The 25,664-nt window shown below is 41.6% G+C and overlaps 1 protein-coding gene across 2 annotated transcripts in view; it reads right to left on the bottom strand.

Moving 5' to 3' along the window:
- Positions 1 to 25,664, bottom strand: part of PCOLCE2 (procollagen C-endopeptidase enhancer 2) — a 49,728-nt gene that overhangs the window by 6,352 nt on the left and 17,712 nt on the right. Inside the window, exons 2-7 of one of the 2 annotated variants that reach the window (XM_069864493.1) lie at positions 21,904 to 22,037; positions 14,293 to 14,401; positions 7,296 to 7,551; positions 6,052 to 6,176; positions 2,893 to 3,029; positions 665 to 819 (exon numbers count right to left, since the gene is read on the bottom strand). In XM_069864493.1, the coding sequence (XP_069720594.1) occupies positions 665 to 819; positions 2,893 to 3,029; positions 6,052 to 6,176; positions 7,296 to 7,551; positions 14,293 to 14,401; positions 21,904 to 21,965 (844 nt within the window). In that variant the 5' untranslated portion in view covers positions 21,966 to 22,037. Of the gene's footprint in view, positions 1 to 664; positions 820 to 2,892; positions 3,030 to 6,051; positions 6,177 to 7,295; positions 7,552 to 14,292; positions 14,402 to 15,991; positions 16,075 to 21,903; positions 22,038 to 25,664 lie in introns of those variants that run through there. The other variant, XM_069864492.1, reaches the window with a different exon arrangement.

The following is a 25,664-nucleotide window of genomic DNA, read 5'->3' as shown; positions in this document are numbered from 1 at the left end:
CACATTCAGGCTATGGAAACTGTAAGAATTTATCCCTTCAGTATTTCAGTAATGAGGTAGTTTTGGCAAAACCTTCAGAGAAATCTTCCTCTTATCTTTATACATGCTGTCTAGTCATAAGTATAAAAAGAAACTTATTTTTAGCATGACACATTTCTTTATAATTTCCAATCGCTGATTTTTTTTTTAAATAAAAAGGATTCTAGGAGAGTGTCGACAGAATCCAAAGAGGGCTCAGGTGGCTTCCATGCCAATTTTGCTTGGGCTTAATAATGATATGAAGGAAAATACGGTCAGAGGTCCTTTAAATAAATTATTTCTTAAAATATTTAGAACTTCTTATACAAAATAATTTTGTTCATCTGTTCTTCTATGGAATTTGCTAGTTAACTGTCAAAAATGGAGACGAGAGAGGAAAAATCTCTCAGCTGGAACAAGTTTCTGTTAGGCCGAACTCACTCCTGGATACATTTTGGTTTAATAGTGCTAAGTAGATTCTCCCTTGAGTATATTAATTTTAATTCATGTTCTCTACATTTGAAATGTTAACAAGCCATAAAACTGTAATTTTTAATATGCTTTCTATGACATTTCTCCATAACCCTCTTCTTATCCTGGAATAATTTATTGTATTAAGAAATAAAATAAAGCCAGTAAAACTCACTTGAGGTAGTAGGGACTGCTGTGGTAGTAGGTGGAACTGTAGTTATCGGTAACTTTTTTGGTCTAAATTTATAATGGCCAATAAAACCATCAGCTGTTAAGCTTAAGTCAGACAAAAACTGAATGAGCAACTCGTTTTTCTCAGATAGAATAGGCCTGAAATAGAAAAACAAAATATTTACATTGTTTTGCATGTCAAAGACAAAAAGCATTAATAGCACTCTTAAGAAAAAAGAGAGTGCTTCCCTTTAATTATTGGTCTGAATACAGTATCTCCCCCAGACTAATACTGAAATACATATTTGCTGGCATGTCAGACACTGGTGGTATGATGTGAAAATCATTCTGATGAACCATCAAAACCTCTGACTCCTGCAGGTTATGTCAATATGAGTATCTTTAAATTCTTCTGTGTGACTTCATTGCAGACTTCAGTGAAAGGGGCGAGATTAATACAGTGGGTAAATACACTGAAGAGATCCTCAGTCTGTAGTGGAGGTAAGTAAATGTTGCTTTTACTTTTTGTTTAATGAAAAACGTATTACGCATTTGGAAGGCCTTAGGAGAATTATTTCAATATTGGATTCTGTAATTCTTTGACAGGAACGCTAAAAATAAAATGTTATGGGTTATTATTTCTGCAGGCTTATTTTTTGTCAGTGACTGGATGTTCATTCCCAAGGCCTTGGAGAGGACTTTCTTGGGATTTGAAATGTCATGAGCAAGCGCCATTCAGTGTATTAGTTTTCAGTTCATGAATTGCATCGTACTCACTGAGAAACCGCCTCTGGGTGTAGGAACAATCTTACCCATAAGACTCTCTGTTGTTAGTATCTTTTTATAGATCAGCTTTTTAAACTTTGCTACAAGAAGGGGGCCTAAAAAGAAATGTCTTTACGTAGAAAGTTTCAAATTGGAACAGAAAAACAGAAAGAAAGAAAGAAAAATAAAAAGTGTAACTTGTAATTCCAGACCAAAAGCCTAAGGTAGCTGAAGGAGACTGAGGTTAATACATTTCAGGTGCAGTCCTACCCCTCACCAGACTTCTAACAAATTTCTGTAGGGCTAAGCTTACTCCAATCCTAGCGCTGTTGTGCTATTGAACAGCTGCTGCATGGAGAAGAAAAATCTTTAAAAAGACTCTTTTTTAAGAGTCCTACAGAATGTCTGCCTCCTCTTTGATCTCCTGAGGGGACGCTACATAACCTTACAGAAGCCGGTCAAACAGAATAGCGTACAGAAAGGTCATGGTGGATCTCAGCCTGGACAGACGGAGGCACGCGCCTCCTCCCCTGCACCACAACTGGCAGCTCTTGGGAATCAAAGCAGCTGCCGCTTCTGAGCAGCGTAGTCACTCACCTCCATGCGCATATTTAATTTCTTTAATAGCTTGTATTTCTTGAAACAAAATGCATCCTCTTCATCTTCTAAGGTTACTCAGCTTTAAGAAGCTTGACGGAAGAGGAACAATAGGAAAGGAGAGCTAAAAATTACTAGACTTACCCCCCAGAAATTTACACTTTTTTTGGGAACAATCTACTGCTAGACCTGATTATAGAGTTAGAGTGTTGGGATGGGGGTGGCAGGATGGGTTCTTTTTTGTGGGATAGGTGAGTTGGGGGTGGGGGGAAGTGTTGAGTGGATTTGGGGGGCAGCAACTGGACAGCAGAGCTGGTGAAAGGCTGCTGTGCCACCCAGAACGCTCAGGAGAGCAGTCTGTGCCTGAGAGAATGTGCCTCTGCACAGATGGAGGAGATGGTGAGCAGTGAAGCAAGGAGCAGCCAGGGAACCAGCGGAAGGGAAGTGGCTGAGGGGGAAATGAGTCAGGTAAAGTGAGTAATGAGCTAGAGAGTTCGGCTGGATCCTTGTACTACCGTATCTATAATCAAAACATACATATTAGGTGATGTTACTGTTCAGCTACTGTTAATATTGCTATTCTACCAATATCAATAGCATTAGTATTGGTGTTATTAAAGAGTACACTAATGAGGCTTGAGGGACAGGGCAGAACACAAGTTGGAGCCAGGGCTAGTCATGGGGGCAGACAGAAAAGGGAAAACCTAGGGAGACACAAGATACTAAGCAACTCCTAGAAGTTCAGTTGGAAGTAGAAAATGTCATATTTAACTTAAAAAAGAATAAAAATCTTTCAGAAGCCTAGTACAGAACTGTTAACAAAATAACATGTAATGGTAGCGAAGTTCATGATTCAAGGAAGTTACTTACGCTGGTGGACTGTCTCCGCAGTACTTCCCAATTCTTTTAGCATCATTGATCTCCCCACCATTAAACACTGCGACATAGTCGTATCTGCAGTAGTTGTCTCTCTCCACATCAAACTTTTCAAATTTTAACTCTATTAACTGTAGGAAAAGTGTAAATAACTCATTAATGTTTTGATATGCTGAACTGATTAGTGCTGCTTATAGCGAGTGACCTCTCCATATGAAATACTAGTGGACTTCTCTTTCCTTAAAGGAAAAGTCTTTAATCCACTTGGTAGTATAGTGTTTTAATCCATGTGACTTCTCTCCAACATATAGTTCAACCTATGACTCTAATATTTGATGAACATTTTGTTCTCAAGTATATGCAAGTAACTTCTGATAAAGTTATTTTTATGAGTGAATGAAAACAGGATAGTAGGTGTTAACACTGCGTTTAAAATACCTGTAACAAATCTGAACCACAGCAAAAAGGCTTTTAGTGTTACTGTATCATCCAAGATACTAAGGAAAATGCAAGGGAAAAGTTGCTAAGAGGCATTTCACTGACTTTAAGACCAAAGTTTAAATCACTGGGGTTGCCAATGCCACGTTTACTTGATGCAGAAATAAAATGGTCAGAAACAGAACTACTGACAGAAAGAAAACTAGTAAGACTAAACCCAAAAGAAAGTAAGTAAGTCGTTAAAGGAATTGTGTTTCCATTCACAATTTCCATAATTGTTGAGGTTTTACAAGTCTTAAGCGACAATTAGTATGACTGGTATTCCCAGTACTGGTGCTGTCATCTCCTTGTATTTATGTACTTCTCTACTTTAGAAAGAAAACCAACGGACAAGAAAGCAGAAATGGAATTTACTACTCTGAAACGAAGCCCGGCAGTATGATTCTATCAGTTGTTTGCAGCAAGAGAGGAAAACACAACATAACTGCACCACTGAAACAGAGGTAATACATGCACTTAGGCAGCTTCATTATATGAAGCACAACAGTATTTGAATCACCTTCCCATAATACCACAAATGAGGCCTGAATGACAACACTGAATTGTGTTGATTGTAGATCTGCAGGATTTCTCTTTAAAGGTCTGTCTCAAACAAAGATGATAGGCTATCTTTTAAGACTGTACAAAGAAAAAAAGTCATTTGTACATCGCATGCACTTTATTTGATTTACTGACATAGTAAAAATGGCCTTGTTCTACATTCATAATAATGATAGCCTGTTATCATCTGATGTCTTTGTTTTGCCTGGATATGTTTTTGCACTATTCGGATACATCTGGCATAATTTTTTTCCCCATAAAGTATGAGTAACCTAGGGGAACTTGACTTCAGAGATGAGTAACAGGCTTATTTCAAAAACCTTGTTGTTGCAATGAAAAAATGCACTTTAAATGGGAGTATGCATCTGAATAATATGCTTGTGATCAAAAAAGATGGTATGGAAAGAAGTAATGCCGCTGGGAGCAGAGGTGCTAGATTTTTCCATGTGTAGGCAAAACAGCAGGTCGTAATATCTACTTTACTGTTGTTCATAAGTGCACTTGCTCTAATAAAGTATACTTTATGACAGAATAGAAGCTTTTCACCCTCACGAGAAGGCCCTCCATTTTCTATAATAAATGAAGTAATTATTGGTTTGTATTAGAAGCAAAAGTGCCTTGTTGTATTGCTCACGTGCATATAGAAGGAGAGCAGACAACAGCACCTCAACTTTGGCAAATGGAGAAGTGAATCACTTTTCATCGGCGTTTGGAGAGAGAGATGCTTATTCACCACTTCCTCAAAAATGGCTTTTGTCCCTGTCAAAATTCTGCCTCATTTGCATGAAAACAACCACTCTTACAGTACAGGAAAAATATGTACTTGGAAACTTTTAGATTTATGGAACAGGATCTTCAAAAGGCACAGGATATAATGCCCTTATTTTTATGCACATATAGCCTTTCTTAAATCTTCTCTAAAAAGCTTACAAAAAGTTTTTAGGCTTATCCAGAGATATTTGAAGAAACCAAAGTAATCTGCAGTTTACAGATAAGGTTTTAAAAATCACTGCCTATCTATAGGATTGTTAAATGACCTGTATCTAGCAAGCAAGGAATGTGGATTAAAGAGGACTACAGGAAAGACTAAGCTGACATACTGCTTCAGTTCAAGGGAGAAAATATCTTGGCAAACGGAAAAGTATAAAAGATCTGAAGAATATATTTCTCTGGGGCAGCTCTTTTATTTGGAGGATTATGGTCATGAGCAGAAGATTAAGAGGAAAGTCATTTTTACATGTAGAGGAATTTAAAAAAGCTGGATGTGGTTACGGAAAGCAACCTACCAAACATGCTTGGTGATCAGTCACTGTGGACTTACTGCCAAGGTACAGAGCAGATGGCTCAGCACAACCACAAAGTGGGAAGCTAAGGACTGAGATTACCCCTACAGCATAAGGAACACACTTATGTTTGCCTCGTGTGGCATATGAGCCCTCTCAGTCTGCCATCACATCTCTTCAGGTCTTAATGAAGTGGTAACACGTGCTCTGACAGCATCTGGCTAATTAAGCAAGTGTGTTATGCAACGGAGCCTTCAAAATGTGAAATAAAACAAACTTCATGAAATATAGGTTGATAAGCAGAATAAAATAATTACTGCTTTTAATAAATTTAGTCAGTTCTGCCTGGGTATCTCAAAAACAAACTGCAGCAGCACTGACAATACTACGAATGTTGATAGACTTCAACCTAGCATCAGTCATCATTGTGTTTGGCCCCGAAATCATCACCTGTCTTAACTTAATTATGTAATAATTTGTTATATAACAAAATGATCTTCAAAGAAAATTTATAAAAATCTGTTTTAAAAGCCTGACCAGTTACGGATGCTTTAAAAAGTTTAATCTAGGGACGTGTATCAGTGCACAGAAGAGGATGGACAGTGCTGAGGAAGCATGAGCCTAACTAGAGTGAGCCACAACAGGGAGGTGGGTATCGCTGGAGCATAGGTGTGCGTGCACTCCTTGAGATGTCAGCCAGACCGCATTTGTACAGTTCCAGTGCCACATCAGCAGCGCACATTAGTTTGTGTGAGCGAGCTGTTGATGAGGTGTTAGCCTTTGCAGGCAACAGAAGAAGGGCCGCGCAAGCCAGGCAATGGCCGCGCCTTACCTGGTTCTTTGGGGCGATGATGTGCCAGGAGCAGGTGACTCCTGCTGGATAGTCTCGCTCCGGCCAGTTGGGCGTTTGGAAGGACCCCGATGGCTTCTCCAGTCGTCCCCCGCAGTACTGATCCCCTGCAAGTACAGTGCACCTTGCTGACCAGAGCGCAACAGCGTTGTGGGTAACCCACATAATGGGCTTGTTTTACCACAGGGACCTCTGAGGGAGCCCCAGCTGGTCCTGGCCCCCTCTGCCACAGCCCCATCACAGGACACGGCTGAGCCCTTCAGATCTACTGGTGGCACCTCTGGAAAAACATAGTTAATACAGGGCAGAAAATGCCAGATGTATAAGAAGAGGGGGGTTAAAAAAAAAAAAAGGAGTGAAAACATTCCTGTGAACACCAGAGTCAGAGGGGGAGGAGGTGTGGGTGCTGGAGCAGGCACCCCTGCAGCCTCGGGGAGCCGTGCTGGGTCTGACCAGCATTCCTAAAGAAACTGCAGCATGTGGACAGCCCACAATGGAGCAGGGTTTTTTTCTCTGTATTCCTCCTCCCAGTCCCAAATTACAAAGCTGTATCAGGTATGTAATCCTTAATATAATTATGAACCTTCTTTATTAAATTAACTGCATCACGTCGCAGTTGTTTAATATAACTTTCAAGAAGTTATCAATGCAGGAATACAACTGGAAGGACTAACAAACTACTCATCACCTGTGCTGTGTCTGCCCTACAAACTGTCTAGTGTGGTATCATGCTGATAGCAAAAGCCCTGAAGAAGAGTCATTCGTATGGGCGATACCACCCCCTGTGACCTCCCAGCCTCTCGCAGTTCATGACCTTTCCAAGCACAAGGCAATGCCTTCATGTTTAATAATCTCTAACAAATTTTTCTTTCTTGTGTTTTTCTAGTTGTTTTTAAACCAGTGTAGAAATCAACAACCCACAATGTACCCTGGTTTTGTGTAAATATCCACCATTTTACAGCTCACGCTCTCCTTTCCTTTGCAGCCACTTGGTCATCTGGTTTTTGTATTAGAAGAAACAGTGACTATTCACTTCTCTGTTCACTTCCTCCATACTGGTCATGACTTTAGAGCCCTCTCCTCTTGACCTTCTCTTTTCCAGCATGAAGAGATATGGCACTATCCCTAATATCTCTAGCATCATGTATTTTTTTAAGCATTAATTTGGTTCTCTGTGGAGTTGTACAGTTATATTTGTCTTCAACACATACATAATTGTTAATTACCTCTTTCGTGTGGTTCTGCTGCAGAAAACTTTGCAACAAACCCACTTCCAGCAGTATTGGCATCAGAAGTCATCTGCACCAACATTTTATTGCTGTTGGATACCAGGGCACCTGGTTTCACAGTCCCACAGAACCTGCCGATGCGCTGTCCGTTGGCGTGGCCGTTGTATATATCCACAAAATCATATCGGCACAAGTTGTCACTTTCCAGGTCTAAATATCTAAAAGAAAGAACCACCACTTTTCCTTCTGGGACCTGCACAGAGAAAGGGAGGGAGAGATGCATCTTGAAATGTAACTGACATCACAGATCTGTCCGATCCCCCTGTTTTCATTTCCTTCACTTCTCTCCAGGTAAGCTTGTTTTATCAGCTACACTCCAGGCAGAGTGGTTTTAAAAATCATATTCAACCAAACTAAAACCCGAAACCTCTGTTGCCATTATCTTCTTCCTGATCCACAGTATCGCTTAGCCCGGCTCATGTAGTTGATTACTGACCATCACCACCCATTTCTCTTATTTTCTGCTGAAAGTAACAATCAGCTCAGCAGCTCCCTGTCACCAGCTAAGGTGAGGAGGATGAGATTAATGTGTCTATTTTAAAGAAATGGAACAAGCAATTTAGAGTTTTGAGCAAAAGAAACAGCCTTTCTTATCTTGCTCAGTGGTGTCATAAATTTTCATAGTTTGAAGGATTTTCTTAAATTATTATTTACTGACACATGACTTTGATTTATAAATAAAATCGGAAACTTTATGGCTAATGCTGTACAACCCTAGTATTTAGCTACTGGAGTGGGTACATTTAGCTTGAAGGCTGCAGTGAAAGAGTTACATTAGGAAAGAATATGTAAAAGTATAAGCAGAGAGTTCAAAAGAACTATTAGTGAGGGTCCTCAGTTTGGAAAAGTTTTGCTTTCTGAAATACCTGAGGAAAGATAAGACGGGGCAGATTTTCTTGCAAGTTTGAATCTGTGCACATTGCAGAAGAGGTAAGAGTACCGAGAAGGATATAAATTAAGAAGGCATCATAGTTTACAAGTAGAACATTGCCTGGGATACAGTTGCAAGATTTTAAGAGAATAAGCAGCATCCTGAGAAGTGAAAACTATTCTAACAAAGTGCTCAGTGCTGTGTAACAGGACAGGAAGAAGGGAAATAGTATCTTAAAGCATAAAGGGACTCTAGACAGATAATTATCTGCATTCAATCCATCGCCTCGTATAGTGCTTACCTATTAAAATAACGGCAGCTGTTCTGTTTTACTGATATGCTGCTGCTATTTTCTGCTTTAAATATGTAATGCGCTTAACATATCTGCAGTAAGTCCATATTTAAGGCACTTTATTTAAGAGTTCATGAATATTTTTCCTTCCTCAACAGTGTCTCATTTTAAAACACCAGTTTGAAATAAACTGCAACTAAGTGGTTCCTATGTGAAATTGTCAAACAGTGTTTGAATTCTGAGTTTCAACAGTTAAAAGTTACTTCTTATGTGTAGATGGAAGTGACCAGTTAACTCACAGAACGTACCAATACAGGCAGCAGCTCTAGATGCAGTGAGAAATGTGCTGTAGGTGTGTTAAGGTTACTCATTCATGCAGCTGCTTTTATGTCCAGTGCTGATACTGATCCTGCAGCAGGACGGACTTTTCCATGAGCTGCTTTGAACTGCCCAGGGCCCACGTACACCCTGCAGTCCCACTGCAATTCCTGCTGCTGGTTTCAGGGTATTTTCCTTTAATCCTTGCTCAAAGATCTCTCAAAAATGCATTCCATTCCCCTGTGCTGACATAGGTCACTACTACTACTACATCAAAACCACGAAACTCATCTAACCTTACCCAGAAATTCCAAAGCACAATGACCATAGTTTAGGAAACTTTAAAGCCAGATGTTAGGTTTAAAACTCACACTACTGAAGTAAGCAAGCCCTGTCCTGGAAAACAACCCACATGTACGTTTAGTCATTGTAAGGCCAATACAGGCACATGGTCGTATCATAAGATATTCGATGAAAGCAATGGCTCCTTGAATCACTGCTCACATAACTAAATCTCTTATTATTGCATTCACTTGTCTTTTGATGTCAATCGCTCAGAAGCATTAAGGCGTGGTCACTTTAAGAGAAAATTTATTTGGTATTCCTGTCAGAAGACCCGCATGTTATTTATGGTTATACTGCAAACTCTATGAGACCGGATAGATCAGTTCAAAAATACTCATTGTAAAATTAGATAAGGTTAAATTAAAGCAGCCTTTTTTCCAGAAGTATTTATGTAAAATAACATGCTCTTTTGGGGTGGAATATTCCTTATGCGTAAGTTTGTACAACTGGTACCAAAGAATCCAAATGAGATGACCTGTAAAGGTTACCATGTTTTGAAACAGAGTGAGCTCTTACACCTACAGTTAAGATTGTCCAACGTTTTCTGGTACAGTGTCTTGCAGCTTTGCTACAACCTACCCATCTTTAAGAATTTCGCCTTTTTACTTCCACTGTTCCTGAAAGTGAGCAGAAGTTGCTTTATCATCTTAGATTAAATAGTGTTATCAGTGCTTATGAGATCTTTTTCCTACTTTCTCAGCTTGAATTGCTTCTTTGAAGACACCTACTCCCTCCTTCCTTTGAAGAAGGAAGTTGAAATGTGAGAGGTGGCTGGTTCTGGGGTAAGAACTTATAGAAATACATTCAGATTTAGCCAAGTAGTTATGGTGATGGGAGCTCATGGACAACTTTGTTCCACAGGCACATGGAGCTGGCGCTACTCTACTAACACCAGCCCTGCAGCACTCAGTGCTACCCCTGGGTTTTCTGCTCCCCTGTGCTGCCCCAAGTGGGGTGCAGGGAACCAGGACGTGGGACTGACCCACACTGAAGAAGGAGAGGATGGTGTCAAAGCAGCCAAACTCTGAATTGCCAGCCAACCATTCGCTCTAGTCTTGGGTTTTCTGTTCCGTGGTATAAGTAATTCTGCGCAGTGCCGTATGTTTCCTTCTCCTTTCTCCACCATTGACTATGTTATACTATGTTGCATTATATTATCTAATTATATTTCATTATAGTTTTTCATCTCTCTAGCTTCTATTAGTTCAGTCTACTTAATCTTGGTCAAGACTGTTCCCCATAGCTGTACTGAGTATCTAAGTTTTGTTTCATAACAGTTTGTAAGCAAATGTGTAGGAAAACTGCAGCCTCGTGATCATCAGCGTTTAACAAGGAGCCTACTCCAGATTTTAGTTGTCAGAATAATCACAGAATCATAGAATGGTTTGGGTTGGAAGGGACATGAAAGACGATCCAGTTCCACCCCCTAGCATGCTCAGGGACACCTTCCACTGGACCAGGCTGCTTCAAAGCCCCATCCAACCTGGCCTTGAACACCGCCAGGGAGGGGGCAGCCACGACTTCTCTGGGCAACCTGGTCCACTGCCTCAAGACCCTCAGAGTAAGTCCTTGCTCACATTTAACTGAATTTGGGGAGATAAGTCATATACAGACCAGTGTGATATACAGACCAGTGTGACCTGGGGCCCTTAATCACAGTCCCTACTTACTGCCATTACTTTATAAAATAATATCATGGCTTATTAAATTAATATTTGTCATTATTCAGAAAAACAACAAACTTGTACTAGCATGTTAAGTCAGTTAAAAGTCTGGAGTCTGGCCAGATGACATTCAAGAGTGCAGAGGATGGTGCTTCCACGCTCTGGCAGCAGCTGCTGCAGCCTGCAGCTACTCCCAAGGAATCACACCCTAAAGACAAGTGTCTTTGCAAAACAATACATTTCTTTCGTTTCTACCATTTCCCTTTTTAAAATGTTGCAAGCTGACTTACTAAAATCTGCCAATGTTTATCCTAAGACACTTACAATATTGCTCCATGAGAAACACAGGGGAGAAAGCAAAGGCCAACATGACTCAGTTTTGTTTACTTTGAGCCCGGTCTGAGCCTGATGCAGTAAGATGACAGGATACCTCAGAGGAAGAATTGGATGGGCCTGCAGCTCTTAAGAAAAAATAAGAGGGAGGAGTCAAAGGAAGAATATGTGATGCTTCCTCTGCAGGGTGTGCCTTATTTTTTTGTTTTATCCATCCAGCTGGTATCTTTCACCAAGAAAGGCACTTAAGCTCCTACCTCTCTTTGTCACAATGAGGGTGACCCCTATTTGCCTTCTGCTTCCCTTCTTACTTCAAGTCTATGATCTGTTAGGATCAGAAATTATGATGCCAAACTCATGAGAATAATGCTTTACTCTTATTGAAAGCTAAAGGAAAAGTGAATTTTCAGGGGGACTTCTTCTAAGGCCTAATTCCCTAAAATCAACTGTGCAGATTATAAACCTCTTCAAAAGAGCGTGATTGTTTTATACATGAAACCCACCACAAAATAAGGTCCCTCCATTTTTTTGTTATCATTCATTGCAGCTATTTCATATAATGTTAATCAAAGTTCACTTACATTTAAAGCAGTTAAGCCACTTTCCCATTGTTGTTCTGACTGAACACAAAGTCCTCTTCGTCATTGTGCCTCTCCCACTTTCTGGGGAGAATTCCCAAACTGTCATACTTTCCAAAATTACTTGGTTTAGACTATTTGCTTCAAAAATAATCTTTTGGTGAGAATACCTTACGTGCCATCTTTCTGAGAAAATAATTTGCCTAATCTTTATACCTATATTTTATATGGGTTTAATATGTTTTTGTACATGTTTAATACCCAAATTCCGATTGTATGTTTCACCATAGCAGTCCTTGGTAGGCTTGAAAGATACATCAGCCACCTGCAAGCCAAACATATTATTCGCCCTACTGAGAATGAATGTGAAATGTATTTGGAGTTACATCCTGGGAAAAAAAACTAGTTCCTGCCTAGTCACTGGTTCCCAAGCTCCGTCCTTTCCAGCCACAAAGGAACATTTTTTAATTAAAAAATCCGTATTAGCTTACTCTCCCTGACAAAGGCACTACATTCTGTTCAGCTGTTTCTTTTCTGGTATTACAACCATGTGCAAAGATCTGTTCTCTGCTGGAAGGGCAGTTTCACAATGATATGGGAAAATGAATTATTAAAATGTAGAGAAAATGATTTAAAGTATTTCACTCCCCCAGGGTGGATTCCCAACTCCCCTGAGTAAATTTTTCAAACCTTGCTTATTGTCAGCAAACTTTCTGGAACACGGCTCCCGAACCTACAAAAATATAACCTTACATAACTCTGACAGTCTGCAGTGTTATTGTTGCACATAAAGTTGTCAGTGTTTTATAGGAACTGCACCGCCTGCCAGCGAAACACGGGACGGCAAGCCAGATTCTCAGCCTATGTGACACATTTATGGGAGGTGACAGCCAAGAAGGATTACAGGGTATTAAATGTAAATGTGTATGATATATTTTAGATAAAGCTATATACATTGCTGTAGGAAAGGAAATAGATGTACAAATGACTTCTTAGCGAAGCCAGCTAAAAGCAGCTGGGTAGTCTGCCAAGGTTGTAATATAACCACAAGCATGTGCTGAACACTTCTCAGAGCTCTTAGAATAGAGAAGCTGTTTTCTTTAGCCAGCTGAAAAAGTCTCAGTCTCTTGAAATAACAGAACCATAATTGAGTTAGAGAGACTCTTCTAGCTTTAGCAAACCGGTTGGAAAGACTTCAGCCGCTACCTGAATGCTACATTGCTCTATCTGTATTAACCATAACATCTTCTAAGCCTGTTTTCTTCCAAAGAATGAATTGACTGTCGCCATCCCTCCCTGTGGATTTCTCCTATGGATGATGAGATCCTGTAGCTGAGAAATCAACAGCTTCATGCTTCTCGTGACCCAGACTTGTCAGATCCTGCATTAGGCAGACTTCAGAAAGGTGTTCGCAGCCCTTGGCTAAAACGGACAGGCAAAAAGTCTTAGTCACCTTCTAAGCTCAGATGCTAAATGAGGATGCCTAACAGTGACTAAAGTATATTTCTTCATGGCAGTGTAACTGGCTTTCTTACTCTGGTGGTTTTTCAAGATATTCTGAGTCTCAGCAGTATCTGCTGAAAGGATTTTGTTGCTTAAATTCAGGCTAAGCAGACTCTTGATGTACCACTTTCCCTCAGCCTGGTATATCATCCTCTTTTTGAAGAGGGTGCAGGTTTAGCCTTGTAAGTTCTGTAGTCCTTGCTTTCCCTACATCCTTCCTGCACATCCAAATGACAGAGCGCTCTACACAGTTCATGCCGGAGGGGCGAAGCAGCTTGGCTTAGTGAACAACACTGTTTAATAGGTGTTAAATGAGCTGGGGGCACAAGAAAGCCTGGAATACTACAGTGTTCTCTGGCTTTCGGTGAGCTACAGAAAACAGGTAAGCAGCCGTGGGAGAGCAGGAGCACAGCAGCACAGCAGAAAAGTGGGGATCGGGGTGATCATGAAGTGGTAGAAGCTATCAAGTGTCTCCCATGGTCAATAAAGCCTGAGTGCAGATGCAGCTCTGCTGTGGCTTTGTGGTGACACTTCTCACAATGTCCAGGCTAACCTGGATGCTCACAACTTGTTAGCAACAGCCACGTTATCTGCACTGGAACCACTCTGTATGGACTCTTTAAATGTAATCACTTGTTCTCGTCTCCCTCAGCCCCCAGAATGAGAAGGGCAGGTGTGTGGGATGCCTCAGTAAATGCTTCTTCAGTGCTGCCTCCATCTGCAATCCGAGTTTTTTAGAGGTAAAAACTTAATGCTATTATAATCAAAATCATTATTTCCTTCCAGATTAGATTTTGAAACTTCGAAGATCTAATATTGAATAATTTTGGTGAGCTAACTTTGACACTTTTTTTCCCCTACTCTTTAAGGCATCTGTGTGTGATTCCAAATGCAATTTGCATCTGCTCTTCAGATTGTAAGGCGGGCCGTGATACTCAGTGTAATCTCAGCCCCTCGAATGCCAGTGCACTAACAACAAACAGCTCTTTGCCATCTTCAGGGCTGATTTTGTGATATTAGAAATTCTTACCGTGATTTTCCAAGTACATTTGCTGTTTGGAGGGTAGACTCCAGGAAATCCTTCACTGCCAATAAACCCCGACTCTCCAGATACAACCCCTCCGCATGTAAAGCTAGGCCTGAGAATAACAGGAAAAACAGCGCTTAATTTTTAAATATTTTTCATTTATTCTTCGTATAACAGTAAAGAGGCGCAGACTGTCTTAAACACACAGCTTAAAAACACTGCTAACTTTAACCGTACATATCATTATCAACATAGAATGTGCAATTTAACGTGCAACCTCAGATGCAGAGAAAATTAACTACTTGGGCCTTAATTATGGGTTTACAAAGAGGGTTATCTTTTTTAATTCATAAGATGGAAGGTATAGGCACATCTTTGCACATTGCTATTATAATGAAAAACTAATTATTACAGAGTCATTAGTCATGACTTTTTATAGTATATATATAGTTAAAATAGCACAGTAATAAAAATAACTTTTCATTCCTATCTATTCCACCCTGAAATGCTTTGAATTTAGATATTTCAATCAAGTGGGTGATTTGGGAAGTTTTCTGTACCACGGGAGGTTGCTCCACCCTGTGCCCAAGCCCAGTGACTCTAGCCTGGAGATGGATCCTACAGCCCAAGTTGTGCCACTGTGAGGACGTCCAGGGCTAAAAAGGCCAGGGACCAGCTCCCTGCTCCAGCTGCCCGGCACGGATGTGCCAGGAGCCCTGGAAAACCACAGCACAGGACCAAGCCTGACTGCTGAGGACACAAGGTGAGCTTTGGCTACTGGGATGCTCTGTTGCGTTATATTATGTATATTATGTTATGTTAAATTATATTAGATTACAGCAAATTACAGCATATTAATATGTTCTATTATACAACATTATATAATGTTATATTTCTTGATTATATCATATTAGTGTATTGTGTCATATTATAGCATATTAATTGATCACATTATATCATGTTATTCACTTTATATCATGTCACATGTCATATCATATATTATACATTATATGATATCATATCTTTATATTATACCTTATATCACCTTTTATATTATATCTTTATATTACATTATCTCATATTATGTATTATATCATATTTATTACATTACATTATATATGTATATTATTACATATTAATGAATTATACCAATATGAGATATGATAGTCCCATCTATCCCATCCCATCCCATCCGATCCCATCCCCCCATCCCATCTCATGCTATCCCATCCCATCTCGTCCATCCCATCCTATCCCACCCCATCCCATCCATCCCATCCATACCGTCTCATCCCATCCCGTCCCATCCCATCCCATCTCATGCTATCCCATCCCATCTTGTCCATCCCATCCCATCCCATCCCATCCCATCCCATCCCATCCCCCCCATCCCATCTCATGCTATCCCATCCCATCTTCTCCATCCCATCCCATCCCATCCCATCCCACCCCATTCCATCCCATCCCATCCCATCCCATCCCATCCCCCCCATCCCATCTCATGCTATCCCATCCCATCTCATGCTATCCCACCCCATCTTCTCCATCCCATCCCATCCCATCCCATCCCACCCCATTCCATCCCATCCCATCCCATCCCATCCCATCCCATCCCATCCCATCCCATCCCATCCCATCCCATCCCCTCCCGCCCGTCCCGGTCTCTCCCAGCCGCCTCGCTGTCTCGTTCCGGTGTCGGTACCTGCTCGGCGGGGCCGGGGGCCGCGCGGCCGCGGGCAGGAGCAGCGGCAGGAGCAGCAGGAGCGGCAGCGGGAGCGGCGGCATCTCGGGCAGCGCCGGAGCCGCGGCGGCGAGCGGGGGCCGGGCGGGCAGCGGCGGGCGGGGCCGCGCCCCGAGCCCGGGGGCACCGGGACCGCCCCGGCTGGGGGGGGGGGGGGCGGCGGGGGCCGAGCGGCGGGACCGCCCCGAGCCCGCACCCCGGGGAGTGCGGGGTCACCCCGAGTGCGGGGTCACCCTAACCCCGCAACCTCCTGAGCCGAGACCCTGAGTGCGGGATCACCCCGACCCGCAGCCCCCGAGCCAGGACCCCCCAAGTGCAGCATCACCCCGACCCCACAACCTCCCGAGCTGAGATTCCCGAGTGGGGGATCACCCCGGCCCACAGCCTCTAAGCCGAGACCCTGAGTGCGGGATCACCCCAACCCGCAGGCTCTGAGCCAAGACCCCCAAGTGTGGGATCACCCTGAGCCGAGACCCTGCATGCGGGATCATCCCAGCCCCACAGGCCCCCAAGCCGAGACCCCAAGAGCAGGACCACCCCAACCCGCAGCCTCTAATCCGAGACCCCAGTGCAGGATCACCCCGACCTCCAGCCCCCAAGCCGAGACCCCAATTCTGGCATCACCCCGAGCCGAGACCCTGCATAAGGGATCACCCTGACCCGCAGCCCCTGCCTGAGCTGAGACCCCAAGTGCAGGATCACCCCAAGCCCAGACCCCAGTGTGGAATCACCCCAACCCACAGCCCCTGAGCCGAGACCCCCAAGTGCAGGATCACCCCAAGCCAAGACCCTGGGTGCGGGATCTCCCCGAGCGCGGGATCCCTGCAACCCACAGGCTCTGGCTCAGAGCCCCCCCTGACCCCGCAGGCCGCCCTGCGCCCTGTCCTCGGGTGCCACAGAAGGGGTGTTTGTGCTCCTCGTGAATGAACTCAGTGTCAATCCTGCAGTCCCGTACGGCTTCGCCAACACTTGAAAAATAGTAATGCTGCTTTAAAATTTCTTCTTTATTTAAATTCTAAAGTAAACGCTGAATGCTTCGTTTTGTTTACCGGTTGGTAATCTTGACCCATTTAGTCGCCCTTCGCTCGGGCTGTGAAAGATGCTCTTTAAGGGGCTGCGGCAGAGCTAGCGGTAACCAACTCAATCCTTGTGTGTTCGTAAGGTCTGGGCCAAAGCTGTTTGAGAAAAGAAACGAAAAAATCTGTCAGTATTCTTATTGAACGCAAGAACGTTTGACTTTTTAAAACATGTTTACAGCAAGCCCATTGTTAGTGCTGACATACGGGTTATCGTGCCAATAAATGATACTTTATCTCTTAAGGATTGCTCGAAGAAGAATCTGCCCCTCTTTGTGCCCTAAAAGCTTCTTCCCTTATCTGCCTCTCGCAGGAGAAGGTGAAGCTGTGGTGAAGGGTTCAGGCACAGCCAAATGAAGCAAAGACCGGAGGAACTAAACAGAAATTCTGCATGCGAGGCAGAATATAAACCTATTATCTTATGTTTAGCTTACTTATTAATAACGTAGCATTCCTATTCTTGCAAAACACAAATAAGGGCGGTCACGTTCCCAGGGGTTTAAAGCAGTGCTGTGGCTTAGAGAGGATGCTGTGAGGATTAAACAGAAAGAGGATGCTGCAATTTACATATGGATACAATACCTGTACTCTCCTTTCTGCAGTGCTGGATGAAGAAAGCAGTAGAATGACCTGGATCCAGGCTTGCTAAATTTCCGACAGCATTTATGTGGGAGAGGTGCAGCTGCTATTGGGATGTCCTGGACCCTTGGAGCGGGTAAGTAAGAGGTGCCAGCAGCATCCCCGTGTGCACAGAGGCACTGAAAGACAACAAAGAGCAGAGGCTGAGGTGTGCACAGGTTTCGCATGAGCGAATAAGTGAGTGCTAGCAGACAGGTGGGGCTGGAGGAAGGAGCACGACACATCTAGCCAAGACTCAATGAAGGGCTGGGCCAGGCAGCCCAGTCCACAAAAAGGGAGCTGTGGAAACAGAGAAGGTCTTAACATGGTCAGAGCAGAGATAATATTGGTGTCTGTGTTTTGAACTGATTTAAAATGACATGAATGGGAAATACTAAAGCTAAAAAGGAGACATTTAGTAACTCGATGACCACTAGGATGCTGGTTAGCAGCCCAAAGTGTAACCACTATCACTAGATATACTGGTTTTAGTCAAGAAGATAACATAACATTAATGAAAAATTCTAGGTATGGAACAAATGTATACGACGGAGAGTTGTGTAATTCACACGCCACAGACACATCATTGCCTGCTGCTCCTCTCTGGTGGTAAACATTTTTTGAAGTTTAGAGAAAACACACTATTTTAAAAGAAGAAAGTCTTTCAGGCCTTATATCCGCTGATGAGCTAACCTCCCTCAAAGCTACCGACAAAGACTGTTAGCTCCCATGGGTTTCTAGTTCAATGACTCTTTTACATGCTGTTGCTGCAGGTTTTTAACCTACTCCAAAGGTAGTTTTAAACTTTTGAACAATTAATGTGATAACAGGTTTTGTGTTACCACTCAAGAATGTCTACAGATCTGTGGGGTAAAGGGAAAAAAATCAGGGCTGGTGGGCAAATTGAGGCAGAGAACAGGCTGCTGCTGAAGCCCTGCCCATCCTTACACAGCCTGTGCAGCCGGACTCCGACACCTTCTCCGTACTGGGAACAACGGCAGCATCATTCCCTGGTACTGCCTGTCTGGGAACACACCCTCAATTACAGACAACAAGCAAGGAACTCAATCTAAATTCAACTGTACTTCCTATATGTAAATGATATTGCTGGAGAGGATTTGTCCATGAACTAAACCAGAGATATCTAGTTGGTTTCCAGTGATGACTGCAGAAGGAACAGAAAAGTAAAAGGCCAAGAGGTAGTTATCTGTAAATAAAGGTGTTAACATTGACATTAATCTTAAGCTAAATTAATATCTGCTAGGAACACAGAAACGGGAGTGACCTTTCTTCTTCTCCATGGGAGAAGAAGAATCTCTTGGAGAAAATCCCATGCCATTACAGGGAACCAAATCAAATAAGCCCTTTTGTAAACTGATTGTACTCTGTTTTTGGAGCCAGGAAGCTGCTCATTCAGCACCTGTTTGAGTCCCTGTCTTTGCAGGATGAAGCTGTGAGATGTGCAGTTAGGATTTGTATGTAGGAAATGGATATAAATTAAGCTATAAAGGTTTTAAGCTCAAACCCCAAAGGTGGCAGATTTACAGTCTCTCATGCAATCTTAATTATGCTGCCTTGTGTATGTATTCTTTGCATAAATGATGCATAGGTTGTTTGACAAAAATAGTATGGAATTGCATAAGCAAAGAGTCTGTATTAATGCACACAAAAATACCTAACTTTTGACAGCTGACTTAGCAACACAAGTAACTATTTTTTCTTTTCTAACATAGTTTCTTTTTGACCGTGGAACAAAACCTATTTTCTCTTATGGGTCCCTGAGGCATTGCATCTACAGGCTTGGTACGATGAATCTTTAGTGCTAAGCTGTTTAACTTTTAAACTAAAGAGCTAGCGTCATAGTAATTCCAAACAATGCCTGCTGTCCGAGGGTGTCATTGCCCCCAGTAGTGTTCTGGCAGAAATGCCCGGTCTGAGTGGCTCTTCCTCTCCCATCAGCAGCTGCAAGCTCTCCTGGACTAAGCTAGTGGTGCTGGTGAGTGCTTCTCCCTTTCTGAAGAAATTTATTGTACACAAAGCTAACAAGAGCCAAATTTCCTAATGAATGTCTCAAGCCTGACCTTATCTGCCTGACAATGAGAAACCTGCTGAAGTGGAAAGGGGAAACCTCTAGCTGAAATATAACCCTGTGTCTGTCACTGAGATGTTCTTTGCAAAGACTGCAAATGATGCTGCAAATTGAGTGGAATGTCCCTCTATGCATCCCTGACATCTTCCTGTAACAAATTTAATAACGACATTGCTTTGCAGCAGCAGAATGGCCTGCTGATCTGACTGGAAATGAACTCCCCCTCCCCCCCAAAAAAGCTTAGTTTCTTAACCTTTATTCTTTGGTTTTCAGGCTTCTCATAAAAGCTTTTCTTCTGTGGAAAGTCATCCGTACAAAAACCCTTGAGCCATGACAAAAATATGTAAGACCTTTTAGTGCTCTCTCAAGTACAGGTTGTCTCACACTATGAAATTATTTGAATTTAAATGTATGTAAATACTATCAATAACAGCTCTTGACTTCATGTGAATCGCAGAATCATAGAATAGTTTGTGTTGAAAGGAACCTTTAAAGGCCACCCAGTCCAACCCTCCTGCAATGAGCCGGGACATCTTGAACTCAATCAGGTTGCTCAGAGCCCCATCCAGCCGGGCCTTGAACATTTCCAGGGACAGGGCATCTACTACCTCTCTGGGCAACCTGTGCCAGTGCCTCACCACCCTTATTGTAAAGAAAAAAATCCTTCCTTCTATCTAGTCTGAATCTACCTTCTTTTAATTTAAAAACACTACTCCTCATTCAACAACAGGACCTGCTGAAAAGTCTGTCCCCATCTTTCTTATAAGAACCTTGGTATTTTCACTTCCAAAAGAACTTAAGTGTTTCCTGGAATTGCAAATTGTCCCTTTTTTCCAGAACAGCACTAGACATTTAGGGAGTTTTCCTGGTAATCCTAGCACCCTAAATGATGACTCGTACAAACTGATGTACCCACCCAGTTCATAGGATTCCCAAATTTGCTTTGGTCTGTAAGCCAAACTACAAATCTGCTACTTTATAGAAATAAAAAAAAACACAGAAGATTTGTCACTGGAAAGCTTGTAGAGCCTCCACCCTTCCCCAGGATGGAATTCACACTCTTCTCTCTTTTCATATGTCAAGCTTCACTCTCATTTCATTTATCAAATGACAGTGTGGTTTCTGGCTTAATATGAAAAAAATGGCTGTGATGAGTCGTAGACCTCCCCCTCCCTTGCTAGCTTTTGATACTGAGATATCAAATGCAAATTCACTGTTGACAGTATTCCCACACCTTCTTAGAAACTTCTTAGGAACTTCTTAGGAACTGAGCTTACATTCCATAATTAACATTTTTTGTCTCTTTGCTGGCTTAACCTCAAGTAATAACATATTTAATATAGTTTAAAAACTTGATAATTGAAACTATTATTTAGCAGAGAGAACAGATGTGATGCATTAATCATAAAAGCAGCACAGTTTTTCAGTTTGGCTTTTCTAAAATGCCTTCTGGTCCTTCTGTTTGTCAGTTTGGGCAAATCTGACATCAGTTTCTACTTGCCTCTTTTCTTTATGTAATACAAGCTTGTACCCAGTTATTCATTTTTAAAAATGTTTTACTCCCTATTGTTCAAAATCAAGTGCTTATTTTCCAGCGTAAGGAAATATTAAGGAGAATGGTCCTGGTTTATCATTAGTTGAATTGGTTTCCATCATAATTTAAAAATGATAAATCGGACAACTACTGCTAAACTGCAAATATTACTGTAACCAAAGAGATCTGATAATTATTAACCAGCGTCCGCTATCAAGCAGGATGCTTGAAACATTCATAATGCTGTGAACAGATACTCCATCAGAGTACAAGCCTCCTAGAGGATTGTTTCAACATTTCCAATGTCCCAGGGTCCATTAACCAAGAGCATCCTCTTACACTGGACATATCACACAGCAGTGGGGTATAATACCTATCTTGTAGACAAATGGATTCTACAAGAATGTTTTGAAGCAAGAGCTATCTGCCTAATAGTGCAGTTTAAACACATTGGTCCAAGGAAAATATTCAGTACATAAAAGGAACGGGAACATAAACCACAGAGTAGAAGGCAATAAAATCAAAAAGGCTGAACTCCTGAATTGCCTGCAGGTACCTATGGCTCAGGCAGTCCCACGGCTGAGTCTTGCAGCAGCAAAAAGGAGCAAAGCACTTCATTTTTTTCAGGGCAGCTTCCAAGCCCCAGCACTGGACAGGGCATCATCAAGTGTCAGTAAATGCTGTTCTTATCTAAAGGGTTGTAAAAGCAAAGGCAGATCAGCTACCCAGTCAGTCATTCCAGGCGCAATGTGTAATCTAAATCAGCAGGTACTCAAGTAGATAATATTGTGAAAGAAAATTCCAAAGCAGGTTCCCTTTACTTTGGTGGATGCGGGAAAGAAACATGAGACCATTAATTATGCTTTTGCTTGGGGAAAGAAATAAGAGAAGTTAGAAAATTATGTCACTGAAATGGAAAAAAATTAGTCTTTCTAGAATTACTTTTATGAGGGATATTACAAAATAATCCTTGCATCCATTGTCTTCATATTAAGAGAAGACTAGCTCATGTCTGTTTATGAATAGATTTCTGGAGACTTAGAGTCTGGTTTATAGGTTGAGAAAAGAAAAGAGCCAATATTTTGAACAATCTACAACATCCTTTCCCCTCCAAAAGCACCACCAGCACCAACAGAGACTTTTAAGCTTGGCTCTGACCTGAATGAAGAAAGTGAGCGAGGGTGTGGAGTCATTGCTGTGTTACTGACACATTGGGTGGTGCTAACAAACTGGTGGTGATCACAGCCACCTTCCCTTCAAGCTGGTTGCAAGACACTGGAAGTGTAAGGTAAAGGCACATGTGAATCCACTCAAAAGTTGTAAGTGTGCAGTGAGAGACCTGGTCAGGTTCTGTGTGTGCAGAAGCAGATAAAGAAAAGTTGGAAAAGGCCTCAAGGGTGCTCCAGAGAAGTCACTTTCAGGCTTAAGGTGTGCTTTTGGGGAGCTGTCAAAAAAGAAAGTTGTGACCGTGAGCAAAGAAACTGCCTATTTTTTTGTGTGTGCAAAAATAGAGATATTTCTAAAAAGCATCAAATATGTATGCCTACATCCTTCTGTTGCACAGGTGATACCGGGGACCTGAGCCTCATGGCACAGTTTCATATAACTAATCTTATAATTAGTTTATTGGCAACACAGATTGAAAATTGGAACTAGGCCCTGCGAGAGACTATTTCATGACAATACTGTCATTGCTTTTCCTGAATTTCCCTCTACTACACTTATTTATAAAACTATGCATAAAAAGGTGATTGGTTTGATTCAATTTATTTACTGCAAATGTCCTTAGGAAGGAAAGTGTTGCGAACAATTTTAGTTCAGCCAACTAAAATACCATTTTCCTACTTGTACTGGTAAGAAAATCCACTGTCTGGTTCCAAAATGCTATAAACAGTATGGGAAGGAGACAGTGAGGAATGAACTCTTCATGAAGTGTGCAAATGATACAACATGTACAACAAGAGATGGGAGGATGCAAGGAAATTACCATCAGGCATAACCATTCATGCACTTGTTTTCTTGACTTGGATGGGAGGCCCTAACTTAACTGAGCAGCTCAATAGCTGCATCTGAATGATAAAGTGGAGAAGTCTACATCTGAAGGACTTCCTTCCTCAAAGATGAAAATCCAAACCAGAGAAAATACCTTTTCTTTGACAGGCAGATTAGATTGAGAGCGCTGAAGTTTTTGGAGGGAATATCTCGATGCAGCTGTTCTCTACAAGGTACATTGTCATATAGATGATATCGAAAGACTTACTGGATTCCTCTTGGTTTTTATGTTATGCTCTCTGTTGTGCTTATTCAGACTTTGGAGCGGAGTCCTTGGCAGGAAGGAGGGTGTTACACCACTGATGTAAATTAGGACTCTTCCTGTGCAACAACAAGCTTTACCAGGGCTGGGCAGTTCCAACTGGAGGGATTAGAGTCAGTCCCTATGGCCCCCTTCCCATCACAGTACAGAGATCATGGAATGCAAAACTGGGGCCAGATTTCACTGGTGGCTGGAACTCAGATATCTGCCGTCTGCATTACAATGGTACATTTGTTTTTTCTAAATGCTGAATTACTGTCCTGGGAGATGCACACATGTGTTCTGGGCCAGAATTTGGAGTTTAGCTTAATACTGTGTTTTTTTAAGCACATCTGGGATTTATTATGTTGTTGGGTAATGATTTTCACGGGATCATCATTACTTAATATATAAAGAAATGTCATTGTTGGTATCAGTCTCAGCATGGTATTTTAGAACAACATGCCTGAACACTAAATAAGTGCATCTTGCTATGGGTGAAATACTAAAGGTCCTTAAAATGGTAAAATATTAAGGCCAAACATTATAAAAAATGCATGGAACCTGCATGGAAGTCTGAGGTGCCAAATCCAGAGACTTCCAGAAAGTCACATTTTTGTTTACAAAGCAAGTAAAAGTAACCTTAATGCTGGAAAAGCATTAGAGAAACAGTATTGTAGGCTGAAATTAGATATAAACTTGATATAAAAGTGCTTCAGTGTTTCATATGCAAAGAGTTGAATGAAACTTCTATACCGTTATAACTTAGCAACAGTCCTTTAGTACTTCAGGAATGAAAAGCACAGGGCCAGAATCAAGCAGCACTTTATCCTTTTAGTATTACTTGTATTTCTTGTTTTTATCTTTTCAAGAGCCTCAGACTGTTTTGTTTTTAAGTGTCTGAGGAAATTTCCCATGTTCCAACAAAATAAAGGCCAGACTGAGTCAGTAATATTATCATTTACTTCCAGTGCTCCTAAACTATATTTAACTTCAGCTTGGAGGTGGGCAGTTGACCAGAGGCAACTGTTTTACAAGAGTCTTTATATTTAATGCTTCAACTTGTTTATTGAAAGGGTATTTTGAGAGGAGAGAAGTCTTTTCAGATTCTAAGACTGGTGTTTGGGCTCATTCTTGAGATTGCAGTCAATTTTCTTTTTAATCCTTTGCAGGGAAGGAAACAAGAATGCCTGCCTCTAAGACATGACAGGTTTGTGGTGGATGTGTAGCATCTTTGAATAAGGGATCAGAGAATTTGCAAGGATTGGTAAGAATTTATTTACATTCTATTGTTGCCTGTTCTGCAGTTTGAGAACTGCACCACTGTAACCTCTTCCACTTCAAAAAAATTGTCTGGCTTTCAGAGTGTATGAGAGACTAATAAGGCTTTTGTATTTCTGTTTTATGTTGTGTTTATGTTTTATGTATGCTCTCATTCTTTAAGAGGTGCGGCACTTTGCCTGAGGTATGCTGAGCCAGCAGATTCCCTCATATTTCCAGATGTACTGCAGTGCACTGAATAATAATTACTCTGCACAATGTCAAATACTAAGAAATTAACTGCTGTAGAGAGAAAACAGGTGCAGATGGGTGATGCTAGGTATAGAGATTCTTGAAAGGGAATGAGAGGAACAGTTTTACATTAAGCCGAAGTTACAAGTGCAACCAAAGGATCATGATTATTTTACTGTCTATCCAGCACATCTCTGTATTCAGCTTTCCAGCTAAGTTTTCAAAGCTTTTGATTCTTAGGCTCTTAAACTCTGCTGACTCTTCCTTCTGCCTTGACACCACCCTAAATATGTTTGCTGGCCTGTCTCTTGGTTAGCACACTCTCATGGTCGCAGCTTTTACCCGGGTGAAATTGTGCTTCTACGTATTCCTTAATAATTTTCTGGTATTATTAAACCCAGAGTCTTTTCTTAAGTACCATTATTGAATTATCTGCTTTAAATGTAAGTGAAATTAAAATACATCTAATTAAACTAAGTGGATTCTAAGGTCAATGTATCTTCCAAAGCACT

This window comes from Phaenicophaeus curvirostris, chromosome 10 (assembly GCF_032191515.1).
Source record: "Phaenicophaeus curvirostris isolate KB17595 chromosome 10, BPBGC_Pcur_1.0, whole genome shotgun sequence".
Lineage (NCBI taxonomy): Eukaryota > Metazoa > Chordata > Aves > Cuculiformes > Cuculidae > Phaenicophaeus > Phaenicophaeus curvirostris.
Note: the sequence above shows the minus strand (reverse complement) of the source record. Positions and strands in the feature narration are given on the sequence as shown.